Source organism: Brachyistius frenatus, unplaced genomic scaffold (genome assembly GCF_029030835.1).
Source record: "Brachyistius frenatus isolate BFR_SWC_R1_liver_20210118 unplaced genomic scaffold, ASM2903083v1 Contig_22, whole genome shotgun sequence".
Lineage (NCBI taxonomy): Eukaryota > Metazoa > Chordata > Actinopteri > Embiotocidae > Brachyistius > Brachyistius frenatus.
Window position 1 is genome coordinate 5,570,454 of NW_027210621.1, and position 23,791 is coordinate 5,594,244.

Consider the following 23,791-nt stretch of genomic DNA (forward strand, 5'->3'; position numbering starts at 1 on the left):
CACATGTTCAACCCAGATATTCCACGTGTAACCCGAGCTGACTGGACATCTGTGATATACTCTCCTGGCTCCCGAAATGCACTCAGGACTCATTTTATTATGATTCTTGAGTGGAACAGCAAATATGCAGATAAGAAGTCCCTATAGAGGCTGGCAACGGAGATGGCCTATTGGATGGTACGCAGAAAAGTGGGAACACAAAACATGCTCACGCATGAGAATTACAACGCATCTGCGAGGTGAGCCAACATGCAGGCCCACACATACAGACACAGATCGTATGCAGTCGGACACAAACGTTTCCGCGATATGTAAAAAACAGATGGAACACTCATTAAAAAAAAAAAGTTTCAACATGTGCAGTATGTTTCGGTATTGTAAGTTCCTCCATCGTCTCCCCCCCACCCCCATCTGTGCCTCCATCTGGCCCGGGCAGTCAGACAGCGAGCAGTGGCAGCAGTGACAGCACTCCTGACAGAAACCAAGTATTTCAATTTAATGGCGGCAAGTCCAGAGTGTGTGTCCACCACTGTGCGCTCATTAACACCTATTTAACACAAACGATCACACTGTTGTGGCACCAAATGGCCTGCAAAACTGCTGGCAAACATTAAAATATACAGAAGACCCACATCCCTCCCTAAGCCTGGCCGATGATCCGATCCCGTTAAACATGGTAATTTTGGCGTGGCCTTACTGCAGTTATGTTCAGCTATCCACAGCGCTGGCAAACGACTGTGAGCGAAATTCTCAAATTAGTGAAGAGAAACCTCAGAGAGTGAAATGACCCCATCGCACACAGTGAAGTCGATAGTTTAACTGCGGCCGCTGTGGTTCCATGTTGAGCTGTAGATGTGTCACATATGGTTGTAAACATGGGAGCAGAGCGGCTGCACATCTTGGTTGGTTAACTACTGCCTTTCAAGGTTTCAATGTTTGAAATTCCCTGCACTCTTTCGACTCCCTTAAAATTGGCAAAGACCCGTGAAATCTTTGGGGTTCCTGTTATTAATAAAGCAATCATACAACTATCAAGCTATTCTTTCAATTTTTTTATTCGTCCACGAGTGAGGTTTCTATCTCAGCGGAACTTGAGTTGCCATTCATCAGCTCTTGCTCCGGTCACTGGTGGCTATAAAACCAGAAACTGGCTTGCTGGATAGACCCACACCTGAGGGACAAACCCCCATCTCCATCTCTTCATTATCTGTTTACAGCATGATAACTATCTCCATCCCCCCGACCTCACTCCTTCGCTGAACTCTGAGTTAATGTATACAACCAAGCGAACAGACTGTGGAAGTACAGCAGCCTCAGATCATCCAGGTCCCAGATCCTGCGCTATATATACACTCCTGAAATCATAGATATAGACAAGAATGAGGAGAACGAGAGAGCCGCACTGCAACAAACTGGGCAGGAAGTTGAGACACAAGGAGAAAAAAAAGAAAAGAAGGGACCAAAAGACACATCAGGAAAGGTCAAAGTGAGAGAGAAAGCAGGCCTGACATGTAAATACACCCCTACAAGAGTCAGCAGTGTTAAGTTGTTGAGAGCTATCCTGCACTCTGCTCTAACATGGCCTCGCCTCCCTGCTATGACAGAATAACATGCACCAGTAATGCTGAGGACTCGTTCAAAGGTTTCGGGCCCACTTTTATGAGCTCAGTTCTCATTAAAGAGGTGCTGTGAGAGTGACGAGCCTGTCCAGGAGCTTTTACACTAAGCAGGAGCATGTTCGGCACAGTGAGACCATCTGGATCACCTATGCTCTGCTTCACACCTCCGACAACCCCGAAGAGGGATACCCCGACTGTCAACTCCACTCTGTGTCTGGGAGGGATGGAGGGATAAACAACAACCTCTGCTCCAACTCTGAGTTCCTGTCCAGAGATGCTATCTGCCCAATAAATCCAGGTGTGTGTGCACGAGTCCCGTCCTGCAGCTGGATTCAGCCTCGCCACATTCCTGATGGATTAACTGGGCTGTAAATGCCAGAAAGACTGATACTGGAAACTTATTTCTGATCTTTATCCATGTCGGACATCTTAACAGATGATGAGATTCCAATTAAAGCCTGTTTACATTATTTTAAAGGCGTTATTTTCCCTCTCAAAACGCAATTTAAAGGAGTGCGTTATATGATCTTCCCTGCCCTGCGAGCTCAGATAGATGACTGAACAGGTCGAGGAGCACGCTGCAGCGCAGAGAGGAACTGTTTGACCTCATGGTGCTGTCAGCCAGCCAGAGGCTACATGGCGGCGTTAAAGGGTTTTTCTGTTCGCCTATTAAAAGGCTATTCACCTTGTCACCTGCCAATTGTGATAATTAAAGAAAACATCATAATAGTTTCCATATTGGCCGCTGTGTCAGCTCAGCAGTGCTCCGGGAGCCGTCACAACTACTGCATGCAAGACTGTACGAGCTCATCCTGAAGATACAGCAACCCTGAGAAAATATTCTTCCCATTTTGATACTGACTGATTATTTTACATATTTAGGAGCGCTGCTACGGCCTTAAGAGATTTTTATGGTTTACGAAAATAAGGAGTTTGTGAATGTTATTTTTAGGAAGAAAGGAGGAGAACAGTTTTGAAAAAAAAATCAAACGAAGCAACCTTAAAAATATTAAAACACCAAACTTTTTTTTTTTTTTCCTCCCATATTCCCTCAAACCTGAAGTCAGCATGTAATTGACAGGAACTCATTTACTAAATTTTACTTTCGAAAATTTCACAAGCCTTTTAATTTATATTAGAAAGACTTGTTCGGCCTGATACATAACTCACTAATTAGTTGAAAAATTACATTATGCTTAGGCAATATTCTTCTTTCGGGAAAAGAAAATTGTTCAATACAAGAATATCTAATATGTACACGTGAAAATAAATACTAGCATTACCGCTTTCTGGTTGGACACCTGCACCAACCAGTCAATTTGCAATTTACATCCATATCTGTCCAGACTAACACGACTATATTCTGTACGTAGTGAAGTCTTTGAAGGAGTTTGGCCAATAAACCCGATTCTGATAGAACACGAAGTTGAAGCCATGACAGTAGAAAATGCTTCAAATAAGGATGCTGTGGACTCTACAAACTCTAGGCTTCACGCACATCTTCAGCCTGATCACACAGAAGATCTAAACAATTTCCAAAGTTTCAAGTAGACACCCGAGATTAGTGTCACCAGTATCAAACCAAATGTGAAATATGGTCACAATTTCTCCTTCTGTTCCTGAGTTTTGGTGTTCAATAATGGACAGAAAGTGTTTGTGAAGAACATTATTATCTCACAGTGAAGTTGATGTTTTGCATATAAAATGTCATCACTTACTTTTATTTCATTAGGAATTTGTGTGACATTTTTTCATATTTAGTGTGTGAATTCTTTAGTTATGGCCAGAAATTTGTTATGCGAGGTCACCGTGATCTTTGACCACCAAAATTGAAGCAGTTCATCCTTCAGTCCAAGTGAACAATTGTGCCACATTTAAAGAAAAGCCCCTCTAGGCCTTCCTGAGCCATTGCGTTCACGACAATGGTACGGACAGTGTGTACGTACAGACAGACGGAGAACCTGAGAACATAAAGCCTCTAGTCACGGATGTTGCCAACGCGGAGGCATAAAAACACGGTCTTGAATTTAATATAACTTTTCAAAGGCCATTTGTTAAGTGAACAGATCCAGAAACACCATGGATAATTCTGCGGTGCTGCTCTTAAATCAGTCCAAGACTGAAAAAAATGAATTTCGTCCCTGTGGTTTAACACACAACTTGATGCTTTTGATGCACATCAGCCTGCTGAAAAAAATTTGCTGTTTGGAAATCATTTGCATCAGACAAAGTTTCACTGTATGAAAAGCAGCAAATCAGATGTTCTTATAAATCAAGTTTTACTTTGATGTGCATTTCAAATGATTGATGTCTCATTTTGAAAAAGACTCTTCAAACATCCTCTATTAATGACAGCGAGTGTAAATATTTATCTTGTAGCACTTAATCAAATCTAACTTGGAAGATGTTAAGATAACTTATTATAGTAAAATTGCTCCTTAATACTACTACTACTAATACTACGCAGTCTATAATAAATTTGGGACTTTATTTGGATTTCTGTCCACTTGTGGTAATAAGAAACACTCATCACATCAATGTTTACTTTGGGCTTGTGTGCGAGAATAATTCTTGTTTTCATGTCCTTGCACCACTATAATGAGCAGTGCAGCGAATAAGAAAACTTAGCCTCAGCACTTCCTCTGCTCTCTGGCTTGCCTGACGAAAGACAAAAATATAAATATAAACATGCCCTGGTTGTTGCTCAATGCCTCTTTCTGGAAATGACTACTTCCACTGCGTGCCAAGAGGTGACAGCCTACAATCCGACGCTTAAATATGAACACATGGATGCTAAATCCTTTAAATATGTCACAAGCTGTGTTTCCTCATCCACCCCACGTTATTTACTGCTTTTGATGACCCGAGTTAATTCTGACGATGATATCATATTATGTCAACAGATAACTGCAGCCGGTGTCGTTTACCTTTCACTGAACCAGTTTTAAGGATGTTGATTAATTTCTTGCATTTCCGCATTTTACTACTGTATTTTATTTCTTAAACTACACCGTAACTTTAATTCTACATTTAGCTTGTTTAATGTTTTAATCACTGTTCTTAATTGCTTTTAAATGTCCTTTTCTTTTGCCTTATGTTTTGATGCTTTTAATGGTTTTGTGTGAAGCACTTTGAATTGCGTTGTTGTTGAAATGTGCTATACAAATAAATTTGCCTTTGCCTTACTATGAATCAGAACTACCCTGACTGGATGAGTTTGTCAGTTCAGAGAGTCCCTGTTAGCTGGTTTGTGTGTTCTATACATCCTGGGCTTCAGCGCCTGGCACCTGGCCCTGGCTCCTCTGTGTGCTGCTGAGGTCCTTGTGGGCCTTCGTGGGCTGCCGACCAGCCAGCTTGTGTCCAGCTGTTTATTTTTCGAATGGAAGAATGTCGGCCCCGCTGTTAAACACTGTGGTTTCACAAAGCTAACTTTAATAAGAAGGCTGATGAGAGACAGAGAGGGGAGAGGTCAGGAATATAGTTTCTGTGTAGGTGGTTAGTGAGTGTGTGTGTGTGTGTGTGTGTGTGTGTGTGTGTGTGTGTGTGTGTGTGTGTGTGTGTGTGTGTGTGTGTGTGTGTGTGTGTGTGTGTGTGTGTGTGTGTGTGTGTGTGTGTGTGTGTGTGTGTGTGTGTGTGGGGCAAGTACACACCTGGAGCAGGTTGCACCAGCTGTGCTGTAAGTTCAGCCTTAGCCTTGTTATAATGTAAGTGTTTTGGTGAAGAGTTACACATTAATAAATCAAACTGCCACATATTATTCCTCCACAATTAATCATATCAAAAATGCGATTTTGATTTAAACATCGCAGTAATTTTATTCCTACACGACAACGATTCTGCTGCATTTTCATCAGGACATCAGCTGCGTCCAGCGATCCTACTTTCTGCCTCAACACATTGCAACTCAGCATGATTGCCAGTATGGAAAATAAATCCGATGAGAGTGAGTGAGAGACACCGGCGATAAGAAAACAGAAAAATACTTGATCAAAGGCTGTTTAATAAGAGAAGATTGTTGATTGTTTTTATGTTCAATGTCAGACTAATGCGGCTGCTACATTTAAACTAACAACCAGAGCAGAAATGCAACAAAACACATTTTGTGCGGGAACCGCTCTGTTGTCCAGCATATTTTTTGTTGCATTTCTTCTTGAATCAGGTCAATGACGCCAATAAAAATGTACATTGAAAATTTTAGCTAGAATCGTGCCGTTCTACCATCATGCAATTTCTCTTCGATATTTGTTGTTTTTGAATGTTTAATGAGCTGACTGAACTAGCTGACAGAGCTGACATTAGCTTGCTGACATCTAACCAATTCAAAGCTGCAGAGTAAGTAAGACATCGGCTTGACATTTACTGCTCATTCTAAACTGAGTGAACACTGACTCTAAATAAGACATAAAGTCACACCTATATGTATAAAGCACTGGCAGTGAAGGTTAATACTGTGTTTTGCCGCTTTATTTTGTTATACAGCTAATGATGCCAGTTTGACTTTTGCACTGTGCGTTGATTGCATTTGATTATACAGCTACAGACTTCACACAGCTCCCTCTGGTGACACACAGCTGGTGCACCGGAGTCCTGGGCACTGTAGGTATTCATTCACCTCTTGACTCCACATCTACAACCCTCTCACCCTGCCTGAGAATTCAAACGATAGACACAGCCATCTCCGAACTAAATGTCTCCAGCCATCTGAGAGCCAGCATTCCCCTTTCCTCCTACAAATAAACTGAGCACACTCAAGCCGTCCAAGATCATCTTCCAAATAAGAACAAGATATCAAGAGGAGTCACTCATTTTTATTCCCCTCTTACAGCAACCCGCGGAGCATTACAGACACAAGGAAAGATAAAAGTGGCCTGAGGGCTCGAGGCTCCCACAGCTGTGCATTCGAGCTGCTGTCCATATGACAATGGTGTCTGCAGTCTGCAGTATAACGCTCAATGCAAAGCAGGCTGCAGGGGAAAGAAAGAAGAAGGGAAAAGAGAAAGTAACAGGCGCTTCCCTTCGGACGATGTCCACCGTAAAGCAACTTGCTGCAACCAATTAACTCTTTCTAAAAAGCTTTAGGAATATTTTGACCCTTAAAAAGAAGCTAAATACCAGATACAGTAGTTTGAATCTATTTAACAGCCTTATGAACTTACTTCAAGAAGATGAAGAGTGTATTAAGTTAAACAGCTGCGGAAATTCAACTCTGCAAATAAACCTGTGGATCAGCTGGATGTCAGATTCTCGTCATTTGAACGACATCTTTGTCTGGAGCAGAAAACGATTTACACTGCAGAGAACATCCTGCAGTCTGGGAGATCTGTGAAGTGTGTGTGTGTGCACAGACACTTAACCTGGTGCAGCAGCAAAAGAGTATTTAAAACATTTTGAAATCTCCTTCCCCCTGCAGCCTAAAGTAATAAGCCACCTGGATTTTCCGCCTCAGGATCCTTTCTTCATAACCGACTTCATACACGGTGAATTTAAAGCAATGCAGTCAGTCACTGGGAGCAACATACTAAAACAATGCGCCTGCAGACATCAAAACAAACATGTGCACACGGAACTCGCACGTGTGCACACGCACAGCTAGTGGTCCAGCATTTTAATGTCGCTGCGGCCCATAGCTGCAATGGAACAAATCTAAAACAAGACCACTTATGAAAACAAATTTCCTGCATTCATTGCCTTAAAATGGTCATTAATGGATCTTGCGTATTCTTCCTGTGGCGAAAGAGTGTATAGGTAGCTGCAAACTTCCTGCCTGATTTATTATGGCTTTAAAAACAAAATGCACCCCTGGGGGGATGGGGGGGCAGGGGGACGGGGGGATGTTGGCCCCATTGTGGCTCTGCGTCTGCCGAAAGCTGGCTTCCCCCCCCCCCGTCTCCTCCTCCAGGTGGGGAGAGCAGGATGCAGGGCAGCGAGAGCGTGCAGCCTCCCCTCTGCCTACTAAGCAAGAGGTTGATCCCTAGATGGGTTGGTGAACACCAAAAGACAGCTGAGGGGTTTCACACAAGATGTAATGATGTATTTCACAGCCTATTAGACGTTACACATGCTGTAGACGGCGTGGGAGGACAATAATCACCCACCACGTATGCAGGACTGCTGAGAGACAATACAAAAAGCGATACTTTTTTTTTTTTTTTAATTTCGCTTCATACGTGTGCATGTGAAACGCATCAAGAAGCCCCGCTGTGAGCATGTTGTCTTAATTATATAAATATACACAAACACGCAAATAGGGGAGGAGGGGGGCGGGGGGGGGGGCTGTGGTCCCGCTCAGTGTGTAAATGAGTTCTTATCTGATGGAAATTGATCTGACTGCACAGCCAGGGGTCTGACCTCTTGGCCTCGTATACACTAACACCAAAGACTTAGATGTGCTGTACGTACTGAACGAGCCCAGCCTTAACTATAACAAGATATAAAGGTACATTTAAGGACGTGCTACGGTGTTTTTAACTTGAACAAATGTTTAACCACAAAACTCTTCGTCGTTTTCCAATGGTCACCGATCAATAAACCAAACACAATATGTCAACAAGGGGTTGACTCATCATCTGTTTAGAGATCAGACAAAAAATACCCATCAGAATTTCATAACAAAGCCAGATTTACACAATAAACAGCAATAAAACAGCGACCACCGACGCTGCTATGTCCTTACAGAGCAGGTGATGATCTGAAAACCAGCATACACAAAGTAAACACAAACATGATGCAACAGCAGAGGACTGTACTAAGATGTGAGATTGGTGGGTTAGATAGGTATTGTTGAGACTAAAGCCAGGGTTCCCAGTAACATGAAGCTGGTTCTCTTTTAAGATGGCTAGATCACCATGGTAACTGATGCTACAAAATGAACCTGGTCCGGCGCGGGTTATGTTGGAGATATCGGAACAAAACGTAAGAAAGTACCGTCTGTTCGACACCTCCGGGGCTGCAGGTGAAATGATAAGACTGAAATGTTCATACACCTCTATTAATAAACGTATTTAATGAAATATGCGCATGTAATTACTGAAATCTTCCTGTGCACATTAAGGTAAGGAGATATTATAAGCCTTTCAGCTTCAGCTACACATTCACAGTAGGCGATTTTTTTTTTTTTCCACATCCTTCCATCATTTAGCAGCTGCAGATGTGCTGCTTTCAGTGTGGATTATGAGTTAACTTTTTTTTTTTTTTCATTATTATTATTATTATTATAGTTTGCTCCTCGTTTTTAAAATATGTCGTTCTGCTGTCAGTACACTTGTCTGTTTGTGATTGGTCAGAAACTGCAAACACCTCTTTAATGTGAACGGGCTCAGAGCCGAAAGCAGAATTAAGCAGAGTTAACAGAGGAAGTCGAGAACCACCGTCGTAGTAGCGATTATCTCTGACGGCGAGCTTCCGCTTTGTTAAACGAGCTCAGGCAAAGAGACCCTCCTTCTAAACAAGGTGCAGGATCTTGTTATCTGACCTGTATCTTCACTCAAGCTTTAAAATTACAGCCGTCTCTGGGGGGAAAGATGTCCTTTTATTCCTTATTTAAGAACCTTGAATTGTAGTTGCAGAGGAGAAATGCAACACTAATAACCGTACCTTGCCTTGTTAGCGATAGCTTCACTCTGTCCTCGTTGCTCTCGGCTGCTACTAGCATCGGACTGAAAGTTTGGAGGTCAAGAGCCCCTATAAACCACTTAAATAAAATTATCATCAGAATATTAACAAAACTAACCAAAGAAATAGAAGAAGAAATAAATAAATAAAAAAACAAAAAAAATAGAACTTATTTAATTTATATTTGTGGACTTGCAGCTCCTCTACACTCTGCCAGGGGGTGCTGCAGCTTCCTGCTCACTCCCACTTCCCACAATGTCGTTTATTAAGTAGCCTAATATTTCCAAAAGAAGTGACATGCCTTTTTGTAGATTTATCATCTTGCGTTTGTAAAACTGACGTCAAAATGTTCCAGAGATCACCTCACTGTAGACCATGAAAAACCTTCAATTTCTAACATAAAATGTATCTCAATGGATTTGTGATGGTTGCTTATTTTTTTAACACCAACTCCCGCAGCACAGTTATCGGTGACTGATGACTGAGTAATATTAATGGGGGTCTCTTGCTGGCATTTAGTTTAAGGGCCGCGCCAAAGTGTGTGCAGACTTTGTGCTCCCCCTAGCTGATCTCAGGCCTGTTAAACAGCCTTTAAATGCAAATTGCAGAGATGACAATACACTCCTTCTACACAGGACACATTCAGCCCCCCACATGATTCTAATTAGTCATGGCACCATAGAGGTGTTGTGTTCATGTGCAAGTAATGAATGCTTGGGTATATGAACGTCTGTGTACGTTTGCGTGCAAGCACATGTTGTGTGTGCGTCTGCTGGGGGAACAGGCGGGTGTTAATTGCAAACACCTGAAGCTTGTAAGGAGAGTTGGACTCAGCGACGGTTTGCCTAAGACTTAACGACTGTCGTATATGGAAGTGTAAAAGTGTCACAATGGTGCTTCCACTGAGGAGCCACGAGAGGTAAATGTTCCTCGAGCCAAAGGCCGGGGTCACATATTTATAGACGGGGCCTCTCAGCCAATCAGCCTCGCCCTCAAAATATCAAAAATGTCTCATTAGTCGAACGCTGTTCGGTCAAATGTGGCCATGACAAATTCAACATCATCCTTTTTGAGTGCTGCCGCAGTGGTGCTGCCCCCTGTTGGGCCCCAGTCCCCGTGCATGCTGAAAGGTGAGCCCTCTGATGCAGAGGGCATAGCTTTAATTGCAGAAATACCACTCGTGCTGTGTGGTAGTTGGTCTCTCACACAAATGCAAGCACAAGTGCTTTGAGATTCAAGTTTCAGGTGGGGAGAGCTGGTGCTAAAGGGAGAGGGGGGTCTCTTCTTACAGTGTCGTGTTGAGAGAGGTGCCTCCGTCGGCCCCTCAAAGGCTCGGGGACACAAATTCAGACACACACCACACACACAGACACATGGGGCCGCGACACCAAATGTAAACTACCTCCCAAGGACGCAAACGAGATGCACAAATGTAGGCATAGCACAGTTTAGGTACATGCACATTAAAATATTTTACATAAGCTGCATTCAGAGTACTTTATATAAGCACATGTCCACCCTGGATAGCAGAAACAGGAAGTTTACTGGCTGAAAAATTCCTCTTTAGAAATAAACACATTTTATAGAGAAATGTTAACAAGTCTGTATTGAGCAATCTAACTGCTAAGAAAAAAAAATGTCCACAGGCATTCAGTTGTATCAAAGCCGCAATAAACATAATAGCCTTTTGTTTCAGCAAAAACCAAACACCACATCTAGAGACCCAAGAGAACTTTAAATAGACTTCAGAATAGTTGGGATTGTATTTCAGTGCCAAAACCGCTTAATTACACAGCAGGTCAGTGAAATTGACAGGAAAATTGGATGCAACATTAGATACAATAAAATGTTCTAATGGAGTAATTACAATCAAATTCACAAGTAAGGCTGTGCAGGCTAATCCCAATCATGCAACTTTTTACAAAATTGATTGTGATTGATCAGATTTAATCTCCGTCATATAGGCTGTCTACAAACTGAGTGAACAGCATCGGAGGCTTCAGCTGTGCTGATTCTCTCACAGACAAACTGCAACCATCCTTTCTGAGCAGACAAAACCAGCGAACCACCTTGGCACAGCAGACTTTACTGGACTGGAAAAACAGAATGTGTTGAAAGTGGGCCAGAAATTCCAGCAGTGAACACTTTCACCTGTTCTTGTTGTTGCAGGGCTTTTCACACCCAGGGACAAAGAGGAAGAAAGGAAGAGGAGCCGGGCCAGGAAATTCCCCAGATCCTTAAAAACTTCACTTCTGCCGTAACTTCTCAATACAAAAATATAAAACAAGACAACGTGTTCCAAGCAGAGACGATGGCTGGATTCCACTTGAGCTGCCAGTTTGTTCTCTTGCTGGAAGTCACGGGCGACTCCATAGCCAGGTGATAATGGCACATACCACATGAGCGCCCGCTTTATTTCCTTACATTTTCTATCTGTCTCTAATGCATCTGTCTAATAAAAGAAAAATGCCAAAAGAATAATTAAAAACAGGAATGTTATGAAAGTCAGCTTCAATAAAGCACACACACACACACACACACACACACACACACACACACACACACACACACACACACACACACACACACACACACACACACACACACACACACACACACACACACACACACACACACACATCCTGTTGCTACAAGCCAAAGGCTTTCTGTCAATGAAGCACAACTTTCCCTTCCATAGGTGACATACAATAGCAGGTCACTCGGCATGTTGTTCATACTTTACCAAAAATGTGTGAACACAATAGCACCTTAACCTGATAATAAAAGAAATACCATCGTTCTCTAATTCGATGGCATAATGAAGGACTGTGTGTGTAACATGATGTGAATCACACACTGTTCTCCACCCCAGGAACTATCACAAGCCCTGTAATGAACACCACAAGCCAAACGTCGCCCATCTTGGCACACGGCTGCTCCGTCTATTAAAGCGAGCATCCCCCACTGACACAAGCCTGAAGGGCTCCGAGCTGGACGTCCCTGTCCAACTGATCTGCTGAGTGCTGAGCCCCGCTGTCACAGTATGTGGCGTAATCGTCCGCACAGAACAGAACACACACTCAAACATGCCTCAGAGGCAGAGACAATCAGGTTTCACGAGCTGAGATACAGTAGAGCTCTAATTTCCAGTCTTGTTTGTTTTGTTTATGTGTTTTGGAAAGCGATGCCACAGAGAACAGAGACGGGTACCTGGAGGGCAGGAGCACTCTTGGCCAACATCCCTCGCTGTCCGCAATTTCGGCATCAGAACCACCACTTTCTGAAAACACACAGGAGAGCAAATCCCACAGTAAGATTATCATTTTTACACATGATCATATTCTCAGTGTAATATGGTTAGTTATAAAGATTTGATTAGTTTTCTTTTGCTTTCAGTTTGTTTTATCGAGACAAATGGGAATAAACTGAAAGCTTTAAGCAAACAAAACAAACAAAACAATTAAAGGATGTAATGTTAAATTAATGATACCAGTGGCCTCCAATAACAATTATGAGAGCATACTTTCTCTCCCATTACATACAGCTTTAAAACGAAAGTTTTTCTTTATTTCTTTTCCATGTGATTGAATTATAGGTTGGTGTCTATCATCAGTGGTTATGTCACCCCATAAGGAGCTGTAACCGCAAACTAATTGGCCAGCTGCATGCACGTTTGATCCCTAAGGTCGTGCATTAAATGGGACTGATTTTAGAAGGAATAATTAGGGGTATAACCTGCCAAAAAGTGCCAAGTCTGAGCCTTTGCAAACCTCACTGCACATTTTCCCCGGTATTACGCACAGTTTACGCACAGGCGAGCGGTGCTTCTGCCAGAGATTCACAGGCGTGTATTCATCAATGACAACTACTGTTAATTATATCCACAAAAGACAACGTGTACCTCTTCCACGAGCTTCCCTATCGGGGTGCTCACATCTGAAATTAGGGTCCCATCCTCGTTTAGAAAAGCCCTGTGCGGCGGTTGTAAGGTGGACCCTTTGTCCATCTCCATCTGCAGTCGGTTCTCCAGCTGGAAGGTCTTAAAGCTCATCAGAAGACACACGGTCATGGAGCTCAGGGACATCAGCAAGCACAGAGCGACGGGAAAACCTGGCAGCCACCGCTGGACAGCGGACTTTGGGGAACACTGACACACCGGCTTACTTTCTCCGATAGAGTCGCTGGCTGTATCCATGCTGCGATCCTGCCTCTAAATCCGCTTGGTGAACAGAAAATAAACAAAATAACTAAATAACTGGTTTTGTTGAAGTTCTGCAACCAAACTGTAATCACGCTGCGTGGACTAATTTAGCAGCGCACAAAACTCATTCACAACTCCAAACTACAGCACAGTAGGCTGAGCCGTCAAAGCGCTGTCTTAAATTAGTGTTGGAATAAGAGGCAGCAGCAGCGCGCACCGGGTTTAAGACGGGCACAGATGGGAGTAATCTGGATGTCAACCAGAGAAGAGGCGCCTCCTGAGTTGCAGGTCGTTGTTTCCCGTTGGGGAGTATCCTACGTGGATGCGCAAGTACAACTACCAATGGATCCAGTTGTTTGACTTCCTAAAAAGTTGCACGTTCAACTAGTTGGGATGCGCCCGCCCTGCTGACCACGTGGGAGGCTGCAGAGTGATAGCTGCGAGTGAGACGGACTTCGCTTCGACAATTTGTGATCTCCCTCTCAGGGAGATGGACATCAGCTCATTACGCTACAGTTCCCGCAGTTCAGGGGATTTTCACCACAACGTTTTCAAACCCAACGAGTAAAACGCAAAGGATGAAAAAATGTGGGATATTGTTTCTGAGTTACCCTATTAGATTTATAAATATTAGACCAGGCAGCTCTAACAACAAAAAACAACAACTTTAATTTGGAGGCTTGTTGTATATTTCAACACAAAACGCAGCTTGCGCACCATATACTGGGGACGGCAATTTGTCTTAAAAGAATAAGCAGCACGAGAATCATGTGACGCACAAAAACCTGTCAAAACAATTAGCAACGCTGTATCTCCGTCCTGCCTCTACATTTAATCCAATCTCCTCGTTTTAGTTAACAACAAACGAACACTTAAGTCTGTGTTCCCTTATCAAATGTTCTAAGTTTGACAGGGTAGTAAATTGTCATATTTTAAAGATGAACAAACAGGAACATGTCAAAAACAAACTCGAGATGAACAGTCATTCTAATATCTGTCGCCTCAAATGCTTCAATTAAAGACCGAGCTGAACACTGGGACAGATTACCATACTGACCTTCAGTGGTGATGTTCGTTCAGGCGGCAGACATTAGCAGCACTATAAAGGCTCTTTACTGCCACCATGTGGATTCATGCTGCTACTGCACCCAACAAGACCGCCTCTCAATCACAAACAACAACGACGTCGTCTTCTGTTGTCACGTTTATTGAAAATGTATCACACTGCAAAAGTTACACAACCAGTCTGTGGAAAAAAAAAAAAAAAAAGAAATGTCTCAAGAAATTCTATGTACAAAGATTTTCTGCCCGCAAAAGCTTCTTTACATCCATGATGCTGAATAAATTACTGGTGAGTCTTACTGGCTGGATGAAGAATGCATGTTACATAACCCATCAGAAAACACACACACAAAAAAACAACAACCCAGGGACGTTTTAATAATAACAAAAACCTCCCGAAAAACAAACAAACAAACAATAACGGATGTCTTAAAATGGTCATCTACAATTTAAATTACAGGAAATAAATAAGACATCGCTTCTGGAGATTCATTACATCAAAACATGTCACGCATGTAAAAAGGTAAAGTCTGACGAGTGACACGAAACACACGGGCTGAGAGATGGGACACGGCAACGCAGGGCAGTGGACTGATGCAGTCAGTAAAAGGTACGTCTCTCCTGGAGAGTCAGGAAGCCGAGGGAGGCATCGAGCTCCACGATAAACGTCGCGGCGACGGCGAGGCTCTGACCCGAGGGTGCAGGTCAGAGGGGTTCGGGAGTTCAGTTGTCTTTGCTCCTGCTGCTGCTGCTGCTTTTACTCCTGCTGCTCTTGTAGTAGCAGGAGAAGAAGGGGTGTCGGAGGGCCTGCTCCAGACTGAGACGCTTAGCGGGGTCATACGCCATCATCTTCTCAATCAGGTCAAAAAGCAGGTGGTGGTCTTCGCTCTTGGACGTCATGTAATGCTGGTTGGGGAGGGGAAAAAAACAAAAACAAAAAAAACAATTGTAAAACCATCTCTTTAAAAAGATGTGATACGTCTTAGGTTAGGTTCTGCAATTTTAAAACGGTTGTATATAACAGGTTTGAGCTAGTGTAGCGGACAAAACATGGGCGACGCCTGAAGTAAAAAAAAAAAAAAAAAGAAGAAGAAAAGCCTTTTGTCCCTTTTTAATTTTTGAAGGAGAATTTGGTGTATTAATTCAAATTAATTTTGAGGTTACCAGAATAAAGTACAATCTTACAGACAGACACTGGCTGCTGGAGCAAACAGCTTGGCGAGGGCACGTTATACTCCATTAACGTCAGTGCTCTTCTTTTACCTGTATGTTGCAGATTAAGGGTCGAGGGAACTTTTCATTCGTCTTAGAGGCAGAGATCAGTTCCTGGAGCTAAAGGTTCTGGGGACTTTTAATGGAAATGTAGCTTTAGGTGACTCTTTGATGTACCGATTGTGCTACCGAAGTGCTAACTAATGATATAGCATACAAACATAAGAGTTTTTGTTTTAAAATGACATTTGATATAAAAAAATAAATAAAAAATAAAAAAAAGCAGGTGTATATCCATCCAGGTGTGATTGTTGGAGCAACTTTGCAACACTTTCTGTATTTCCCGGTCTTCAGTAGTATTTCTCTTACCTTGAGGGGTTTGCAGTGTTTCCTCACGTATCTCCCAGAAGAGCTGTGAACATCCCAGTCCAGCTTGCAACGGTGAACATATCGTCGTTTCCTATTTAAAACACAACAATTATTTAGCTGAATTCATTCACCAGTCATACATCGAGGGAATGCTTATAAATATGTAAAACTTTATATAAATACAGTCATATAATTTGTTACTAAATAAGAATGATCATTTAATTGGCATTCATAATTTGTTTTATCAATGGACCCTTACCTGGTTTTCTCCAGGAGGTTTGTCGGGAGGGGCCCCAGGACTCTCTCCATCATAGCAAGATGCTCTTTGCTGTCATGAGTCTGATTCAGAGGACAGGATGAGACAAATTAACAAGTGCTCCGATTCACTGCAAGTATATTTTTTTGACAGTCTTTCATGATGCTCTCCACTGCCACCTACCTGGAAGAGGGTAGATCCAAGGTAGTACTCGATGAGAATACAGCCGACGCTCCAGACATCACAGGAATGGTCCCAGCCCAAATCTGAAAGACACAATGTCAACTAAATAACAACTCTTTACTCGTGGACCAATCTTCAGCTTTCGTGCCGTGCTTTCAAACAGACACTCACCTAAGATGACTTCAGGAGCACGATAGTGACGAGTTGACACCACGGAGGTATGGTGCTCCTGGTCATACGTGGCGTTACCGAAGTCAACAATTTTCACATCTGGGTTCTTCAATGTTCTTTCATCTCGTTTCTAAGGACAAAACACATTCATGAAGCTCACGCGGCTTCTGTACTTCAGCCAGCAAGACTTTCGCGGTAAATATTTTGGAAACGTACCATTTCACGGTTATATTCCAAATTGTAGTCTGAATCTATGAAGAGAATATTCTCAGGCTTCAAATCTGTGTGAGTCAGCTTGTTCTTATGCAGGACTGAAAGAGAAGACCAGACATTTAGATCCAAGCCGCTGGTGTTCGACAAGACTGTACACAAACACAGCCGGTCTCCAATACTCACATCGCACAGCTCGGATGATCTGGTATGCCATGTGCCTGATGTGTTCAATGGGGAAAGGCTGGAAGTTGTTTTCCTTGAGGAAATCATATGTGCTGAGGCCAAGCAGCTCAAAAGAAATACAAACGTGACCGTGGTAGTCAAACCAGTCCAGCATGCGCACACAAGCACTTTAAGGGGATAAAAGGAAAAGAGGGCATCAAGTTAAATGGCTTGACGGGTAAAATAAACTGTTTGACATGTGGTCACTGCCCCGTAGACAAGTTCAGGTGACATGCAGCTACTTACTATCGTCTGTCAGAGTCGAGAGACTTCAACTGTTCGAGCACCTCTACCTCAGACATAGCTGCCTCGCGGTAGCGGTCTATGTTTTTAATGATCTTCAGAGCCACTCGAGCTCCATCACTGAAACACAGAAATATTCACGGTTGCATTTTGATCAATATTTAACCCAATAAACTACGAAGGACGAGAAGAAAAAGATAAGTCAACATTACGCTCTTGAGAATATTTCCTCATCGGTACTTACTTTGAGTGATCAATGCATTCAACGACCTTCCCAAAGGCACCCTCTCCGAGAGTACACACAATCTCATCTACAGAAAGTAGAGAAGTGAAGTTAGACACCCAGCACGGCCCTTTTTCCTGCTTTACTGCCTGATTTTACATTGCTCTGTTTAGCTACACTACTATAACAGGTTCTGAACACTGGCATACAACTGAATGCTTAATATGTTACACTCACAAGCAATATCTAACCATACAATTTAAATCTACTAGCCCAAATACTTCAGCCTCTAAATTAATGGTTGGAAATAACAACCAGACAAAAAGAGAGTGAGAGAGACAAAGTGTGAACAACAGTAGAAAAAAAAAAGGTATATATTCTATACATCTCGCTCTCAGCATGTCTCCACTGTGATAGATGAGGTGACCCTCGTCATCATCCTCAACACTCCTGGATCTTTTCCTGCTCCTGCGGTGATGGCTCCTCCTCTGCACCGGAACCGCCGCAATCCGCCATCACATCAATAACCCATCAGTCAGCCAGCACCCGGCCACCACAATGCGACATCGTCATTCATTCAACCAGGCCAAGGGAGGGGAGGTGTAGGGGTGGATAGATTCAGCCCGTTCAGTAACACCACCAGGCGAATGGACGGAAGGACGGAGCAGCAAATTCAAATTCAGCCCCGTCAGAGAAATTGGGCGGCAGCCACCACATAGTGTGTGTTACAGAAGAAAAACATGGCAACAAGATTTTCAGATGAGAGACTTTCTCAGAGTAGTACAGAAAAAAAATGAATTGAATTGACTGTCTTGCAACATGTAGTTCTTTTTAACTCTTCTTTACCATCACTTCCCATAACAGCCCACTAAGATCTCAGTAAAAAAAAAATCTGGGTCCACTTTTCTCTTGCAATTCTATTAACACTCACATCCCACTACTTGTCATTACTGGAAATCATGCTTAACAGTGAGGATCAGGACACACATTGAGATACAGAAAGACAAAGAGATGGGTGTTAAGCATTGGCTACACACCAGTGATAATGACCCATTCGATTGGTGATATAGACAGGGAGGAGGACAGAGGGAAGAAAGAGGTTCTCATACCGAGGAGGACCCGTGTAGAGAGGGGCTACGTCTGCGCCTTCTGTCTCTGTGCCTGTGGCTGCTTTGCCTGCTGCGCCCACTACGGCCAGAGGACTTGCTGTAGTGGTGCCAGTCACGGTCTCTGTCCTTGCAGGTGCCTTCGTGACTGTTGTCTTCACAGGCCATGTCCAAACTCTGGTCCTGCGTGTGCCCTTCCCGTGAGTCTAGCCTCTGGTTCTGACTGCGGGTTTCCAGGTAGTGCCTGAAATCAAACAGGGAAAAACACAACTCAACAACGAGCACAAGAATAGGCAGGTCAGGTACGGAACAGCCCAGTCCCTCGGCTGTGATCAAGCTCTGAAATGAAGACGGGATACGATGATGTTAATGGTCCGCCTATTGCCTGACACTCTATCCCTGCGCCTTTTATGTAACATTTGTAATTAGCAACACACCGATTTAAAGCCACCAAACCCCGAGAATCCTGTTCAATAAGAGGCTGCAGTTCAGAGTAAAATTTGTAATACGTCATCTTCATACCTAGAGTATTTTTTTATGTGTGTGCAAAAACCAACATACACATATGGGCTTTTTTTTGTTTGTTTATATTTATATAGCCGTTTCCATGGTGACACAAAGCATTCCATCCCTAAAAACACAACCTCAGGGTGCATAATACAATCCGCGATCCAGCAGCTGCAGATCTTTGTAAGCCAGAAGTAACACGGACGCCGTTTCTACCAACATAAAACTTAAAGATAAAAGAGTTTATTCCTCACAGAAAAAAATGATTTCCCTATTTAGCCTCCACATATTTGCTTAATACGGTTGCGTTTCCTCAGCATGTTTTCAACCGTTTGCAGCAAACTGCCACCCAGGAAACCCCCAGAGCTTCAGCTGGTGTCAGTTGTCTTCCAGGACGAAGTCTGCCTCTCTACAGAATTAAAATTAGAATAGATCTGAAACATCTAATGTAATGTAACCCCATGGGCAATCATGCATGCCCACAAAAAGCTAGAATTGCAAATTCTATAACCTTCGCTTGATGAACTGTAACTGGGACGTGACCTTGGTGTTAAGAAAACAAACTAAAGGTTAAAAAGGCATAGTTGTGTGCTGCAATTTAAGTTCATCAGAACAACACAGTAACATGTGACACTGAAATTCAGAATGTTAGTAAACGTATTAAGGATGCACAATATGTTTGTTGCCGATATATCATGAGCCGATAAAGGAAATTAAATTATTGCTCCAATAATGGTATTTCAAACAGTCATCATGTTTGATAATATGAGGAGCTATTGAGATTAGGAAGGAACACCAATCAAACAGTTATCAGTGGTGAGTTTTGCCTCTGTCACTGGCTGTTTACACAAAAGCAGGGCTGACAAAAACAATAATTCTGTAAAAATACAATGTCTGTATTTTGGATTTGTAACATTTATATTACTGGTTATCTGCCCAGAAATTCCACATCGGTTTTTCTCTAACAGCTTAAATTGATTTAACTAATAAGTTTGTAGCCTCTTTATTTTTAGGATCTTTTCTAATCTTCATTGTAAATAGCTTGTCACCAATTTAACCAGTTCGACTGATGCCATTTCTTGTGCTGAGATTGGGTGGTCATTATAGGCATATGTGCCAATTTAGCTTCCAGCTATAAATTTGTAAGGCTCCAATTATCACTTTAAAAGTACATATACAATCCAGAAAATAACCAAAGGTTTGCCAATAATCGTTTCATATATGTTATGACGCGATGCTGGACATACAAACAGCTTTTCTAATTAATTAAATGTAATAAAATGCAGTTAATCGCAGGTGAAGTTAAATTTGAGTACGTTTAAGATGTCAAATGACACTCCACGTCTCTTATCAAATAATCCAGCAGTTTATTTATAATTTTTCCAAATCACTTTAATGTGTATCTTAAGAAACTAAAAACAGTCCTAGGGTTCGAGTCAGCAGTTTATTGTATACTGATAATTACCCCTCATACGTGTTGAGGTGGCGTTGAGCTCTTCTGGATTTATTTTCTCTTTCGCTGCTGTGCGAATCTCGTTTCCTTCGCTTGCGACACTCCATCCTCTCTTCCCAGCTGTGCTCGTCCAGCCAGACACCTGGGGAGCGCATTCGCTTTAAGTGGCGCATCTGGAAGACACACAACATTTTTATTTATATATATATATATAAATAAACAAAAAAAGTGACACAACCTGGAATTCCACTGAATCCAAAAGAAAAGAAAATGCATTTATTTATCAGTTGTTGCACCGTTTCTGTGTCCAGGCCTCAGTAGGACAACTAATATCTCTCTGGAGACTCCCCTCCTCCCCCATCGGGAAAAGAAGGAGGGTTTTTTTGTATAAACAACGAATCTTTTGAGTCAGTTACGATAAAAAAAAAGAAAAACACGCTCTGGCCTGAGCTACTCATGTTTGAGGACATTTAATCTTTTTTTTTTTTTTTTTCCCCCTTGTAGATGAAATCTCTTTACATACTTTTGATCAGACAAAACACGCAATGTGGGGGAAAAAAAGTCGCTTTGGACTCAAAAAGAGTACACAAAATAAATAAATACTTCAACGCAAACCAATCGATGTCAAAGTCATTATTTGCAACTCTTTAATTAAAACTAAAATGAACATTTGCAGGTCGTAAGTCTGAAGTCTTCAACAGATTAACGCGGTGCCCCGCCGGTCAAAACAACGTCTCCACGACAGGAAAGGCCTTAAACGGCTTGACGTCGTTCATATAATCTCCCGTATTTGAACATCAACGCTTTGGACATTTTTTTTGTTTTTTTAACTAAAGATGAGTAGTCAACTGTTTGGAGGAGATCAGATAAATAAGATAGTCACTATTAACTATTGCAGACTTTCTGTTGTTGGCTCGTCGTCGAGCAGATTAACCACGAAAAACAACGTCAGGTTTTAATGTGGATATCAGGCGCCAAAATGCGACATCCAACGTTGTAAGTGTTGACTGTCACCAATGCAGAAAGTTTGCAAATGAATTTTCCGACTTAGGTTTTCACTCCAGAAGTCAGTAAAGATCCTCTCCGCGGCTCATGAGCCAGTTTAACATCCGCCATGTTGGCGAGACGTCGAAGTTCGGGAGAGCTAACTGGCTAACGTTAGCCAGCATTCGAGAAACACGCTAAAATGTTGTTAAAGAAATATATTGGCAATTGGCTATGATGTAAAAAAAAAAAAAAAAAAGTGGTCTTACCGTCATTGGACAACTATGAGCTTCAAATATAAAAGCTTATCGGTTGTGTGAAAAATATGAACAATGAAAAGGGGGAAAATGCCCTCGACGTTTCGTCTTCAAAGATGGCGACCTTCCCCTCTGATGAAACGTTCTTTAACAAATTCCATGACGCAACGCAAAATGACGACGGTCACCATGGTTACGTGGGCACGCTTTCCCCCCCGAGCTGAGCCTTTCAGGTGCGATCAGGCAAGCCTTCTCCCTTTCACACTGAACGCGCCGATATTAATAAAACGCAGACACGTTTTACTACTTAACAAGTGATAACTGAAAAGTTGCTCAAGGAGAATAGCCCTTGATCATGTTCACGTTCAGAACCTGGACTGAGAAGCAATTTGCCTTATAAATATCAGATGGCTAAATTTATAAAAAATGTTCAGGTTGTCTTAAAACACATTTATTTTCTCTTTCATGCCTTTAATATGATTTTTCTTATATATATATATATATATATATATATATATATATATTGTATTTACCGTGAGCTATATCGATGGGGGGGAAGCTACAAAGTGGAAGAGCTCTGCCTGAGAGGTTAAACTCAGGGTAAAAAAAACCATCACACACGCTTTGAATTGTGGTTAAAACATGTCTGCGCCCTGTTTTCATCCCGAGCCCGAGACCCACCTTACTTAAATTGGATGGTTGAGATCTTCAAAGGGTTTCCGGCGACACAACTTTTGTCGTTTAAACATCAACTCTGAAGATGTCGGAAAACAGCCAGAAGCAGAGCGTCTCTGGAAATGCACTCACGAGAGCAGCGATCGCTGAAATGCTGAAGAACAATTTCGAGAGACTGCCCGACATCGATCAGAAACTTTTCATCTACGGACCTTTGTATTTGGGGGGAAACGCTGGTCTGGCGGGGCTGATATCCAACAGCTTGTATCGCAGAGCCCTGAACGTCCGACAGGCGACCTTCGCCTCCAACCTGCCCATGGCCGTGCTGCCCTTCCTGACGACGTGCGCCCTGTACAACGCCGCGGTGTCCAACCCTTTGCTGTCCGGCGACCTCAACTGTCCCACCTGCTCCCTATTGCGAGGGGCGCTTGTCGGCGTGGTCGGGGGTGGCGTGTACCCCGTCCTCTTGGCCTTACCTCTGAATATCGGCCTGTCATCCAGGTACAGCACAGCGCCGATGCCGGAGAAGGGCAACATGCTGCGGTTTAGCGCGCAGCTGTCCAGACCGATCCTGAGGCGCATGAGAGCAGTGATGGTGCTCCAGGCCTTCTTCGGCACCTACCTGGGCTCCAGGCACTTTCAAACGTATACCACGCTGGCCAAAATAACATTTGACCCAAGCGAAGAGGAACTCGAGGACTGAAATGTACTGAACTCATAATACACGCGTGCTTTTGCATTTATGTAAATCTCATTCATTTGACGTGGATTATATCTGTGGTTGTTTAACCGGAAATACAATCAAGTGTGATCTTTCTGAGTTTGTCTGCTGGTATAAGCTGGTATCTAAATTTAAATTGCAGTAATTGCATCAGTTATGTGCTTTTCAGACACATGGGAAAAAATCAAATCCACTTTAATGCATTCAAGCTGTTATCAAGGTTTGAAATAATGAAATAACAAATGATCCATTAATCAATCTGATAAAAAAAAAAATTGGGGGCAAATTCAGATTTGTTGCTCCTCCCCGTTTTATTACATTTGTCAACAATCAGTAACTGGACTTTGAAATGTTCGTTGGACAAAAGGAGGTTACTGTTGTTTTGTTGTTGACACAATAATTGAAAGGATGGTGAGGAAAAAAGATTGTTAGTTGCAGCCATTTTAATGGTGTTAAATATGGGGTTGGAGATGGTTCTCTTTATTGCCAACTGATTATTGTTC

General features: G+C 42.5%; 3 protein-coding genes across 4 annotated transcripts in view; 1 reads left to right on the plus strand and 2 right to left on the minus strand.

Moving 5' to 3' along the window:
- Window positions 1–13,724, minus strand: part of LOC138620138 (collagen alpha-1(XXIII) chain-like) — a 130,642-nt gene extending 116,918 nt beyond the window's left edge. The window contains exons 1-2 of the mRNA XM_069697108.1: window positions 13,132–13,724; window positions 12,441–12,510 (exon numbers count right to left, since the gene is read on the minus strand). Coding sequence (XP_069553209.1) covers window positions 12,441–12,510; window positions 13,132–13,425 — 364 coding nt within the window. The 5' untranslated portion in view covers window positions 13,426–13,724. The remainder of the gene's footprint in view (window positions 1–12,440; window positions 12,511–13,131) is intronic.
- Window positions 13,725–14,622: 898 nt separating this feature from the next.
- On the minus strand, window positions 14,623–22,037 carry clk4a (CDC-like kinase 4a). 2 transcript variants are annotated; one of them, XM_069697110.1, is made up of 13 exons: window positions 21,905–22,037; window positions 20,673–20,824; window positions 18,695–18,935; window positions 17,971–18,073; window positions 17,607–17,673; window positions 17,366–17,482; window positions 17,081–17,247; window positions 16,901–16,995; window positions 16,685–16,814; window positions 16,514–16,596; window positions 16,334–16,413; window positions 16,075–16,165; window positions 14,623–15,399 (listed from the first exon to the last, which is right to left on the minus strand). In XM_069697110.1, exons 1-13 carry the CDS (start codon window positions 21,908–21,910, stop codon window positions 15,217–15,219), a joined length of 1,515 nt encoding a protein of 504 aa, XP_069553211.1. In that variant the 5' UTR covers window positions 21,911–22,037; the 3' UTR covers window positions 14,623–15,216. The 2 variants fall into 2 exon arrangements, with proteins under 2 accessions (XP_069553211.1, XP_069553210.1); XM_069697109.1 differs by having other exon boundaries at window positions 20,664–20,824.
- A 491-nt stretch (window positions 22,038–22,528) lies between these two features.
- tmem126a (transmembrane protein 126A) lies at window positions 22,529–23,384 on the plus strand. The gene has a single exon (XM_069696732.1). The coding sequence runs from the start codon at window positions 22,653–22,655 to the stop codon at window positions 23,268–23,270; it is 618 nt and encodes a 205-aa protein (XP_069552833.1). The 5' UTR covers window positions 22,529–22,652; the 3' UTR covers window positions 23,271–23,384.
- The last annotated feature ends 407 nt before the right edge of the window (window positions 23,385–23,791 follow it).

Bases quoted from the DNA above. Each gene is read 5' to 3' on its own strand.
- tmem126a (XM_069696732.1), top strand. From the start codon at position 22,653: ATGTCGGAAAACAGCCAGAAGCAGAGCGTCTCTGGAAATGCACTCACG.
- clk4a (XM_069697109.1), bottom strand. The intron at 18,074-18,694 runs GTATGAGAACCT...GTTCCGGTGCAG, and splicing joins CTCTACACGGGTCCTCCTCG to AGGAGGAGCCATCACCGCAG. The intron at 16,996-17,080 runs GTGAGTATTGGA...CTTCTCTTTCAG, and splicing joins GATCATCCGAGCTGTGCGAT to TCCTGCATAAGAACAAGCTG.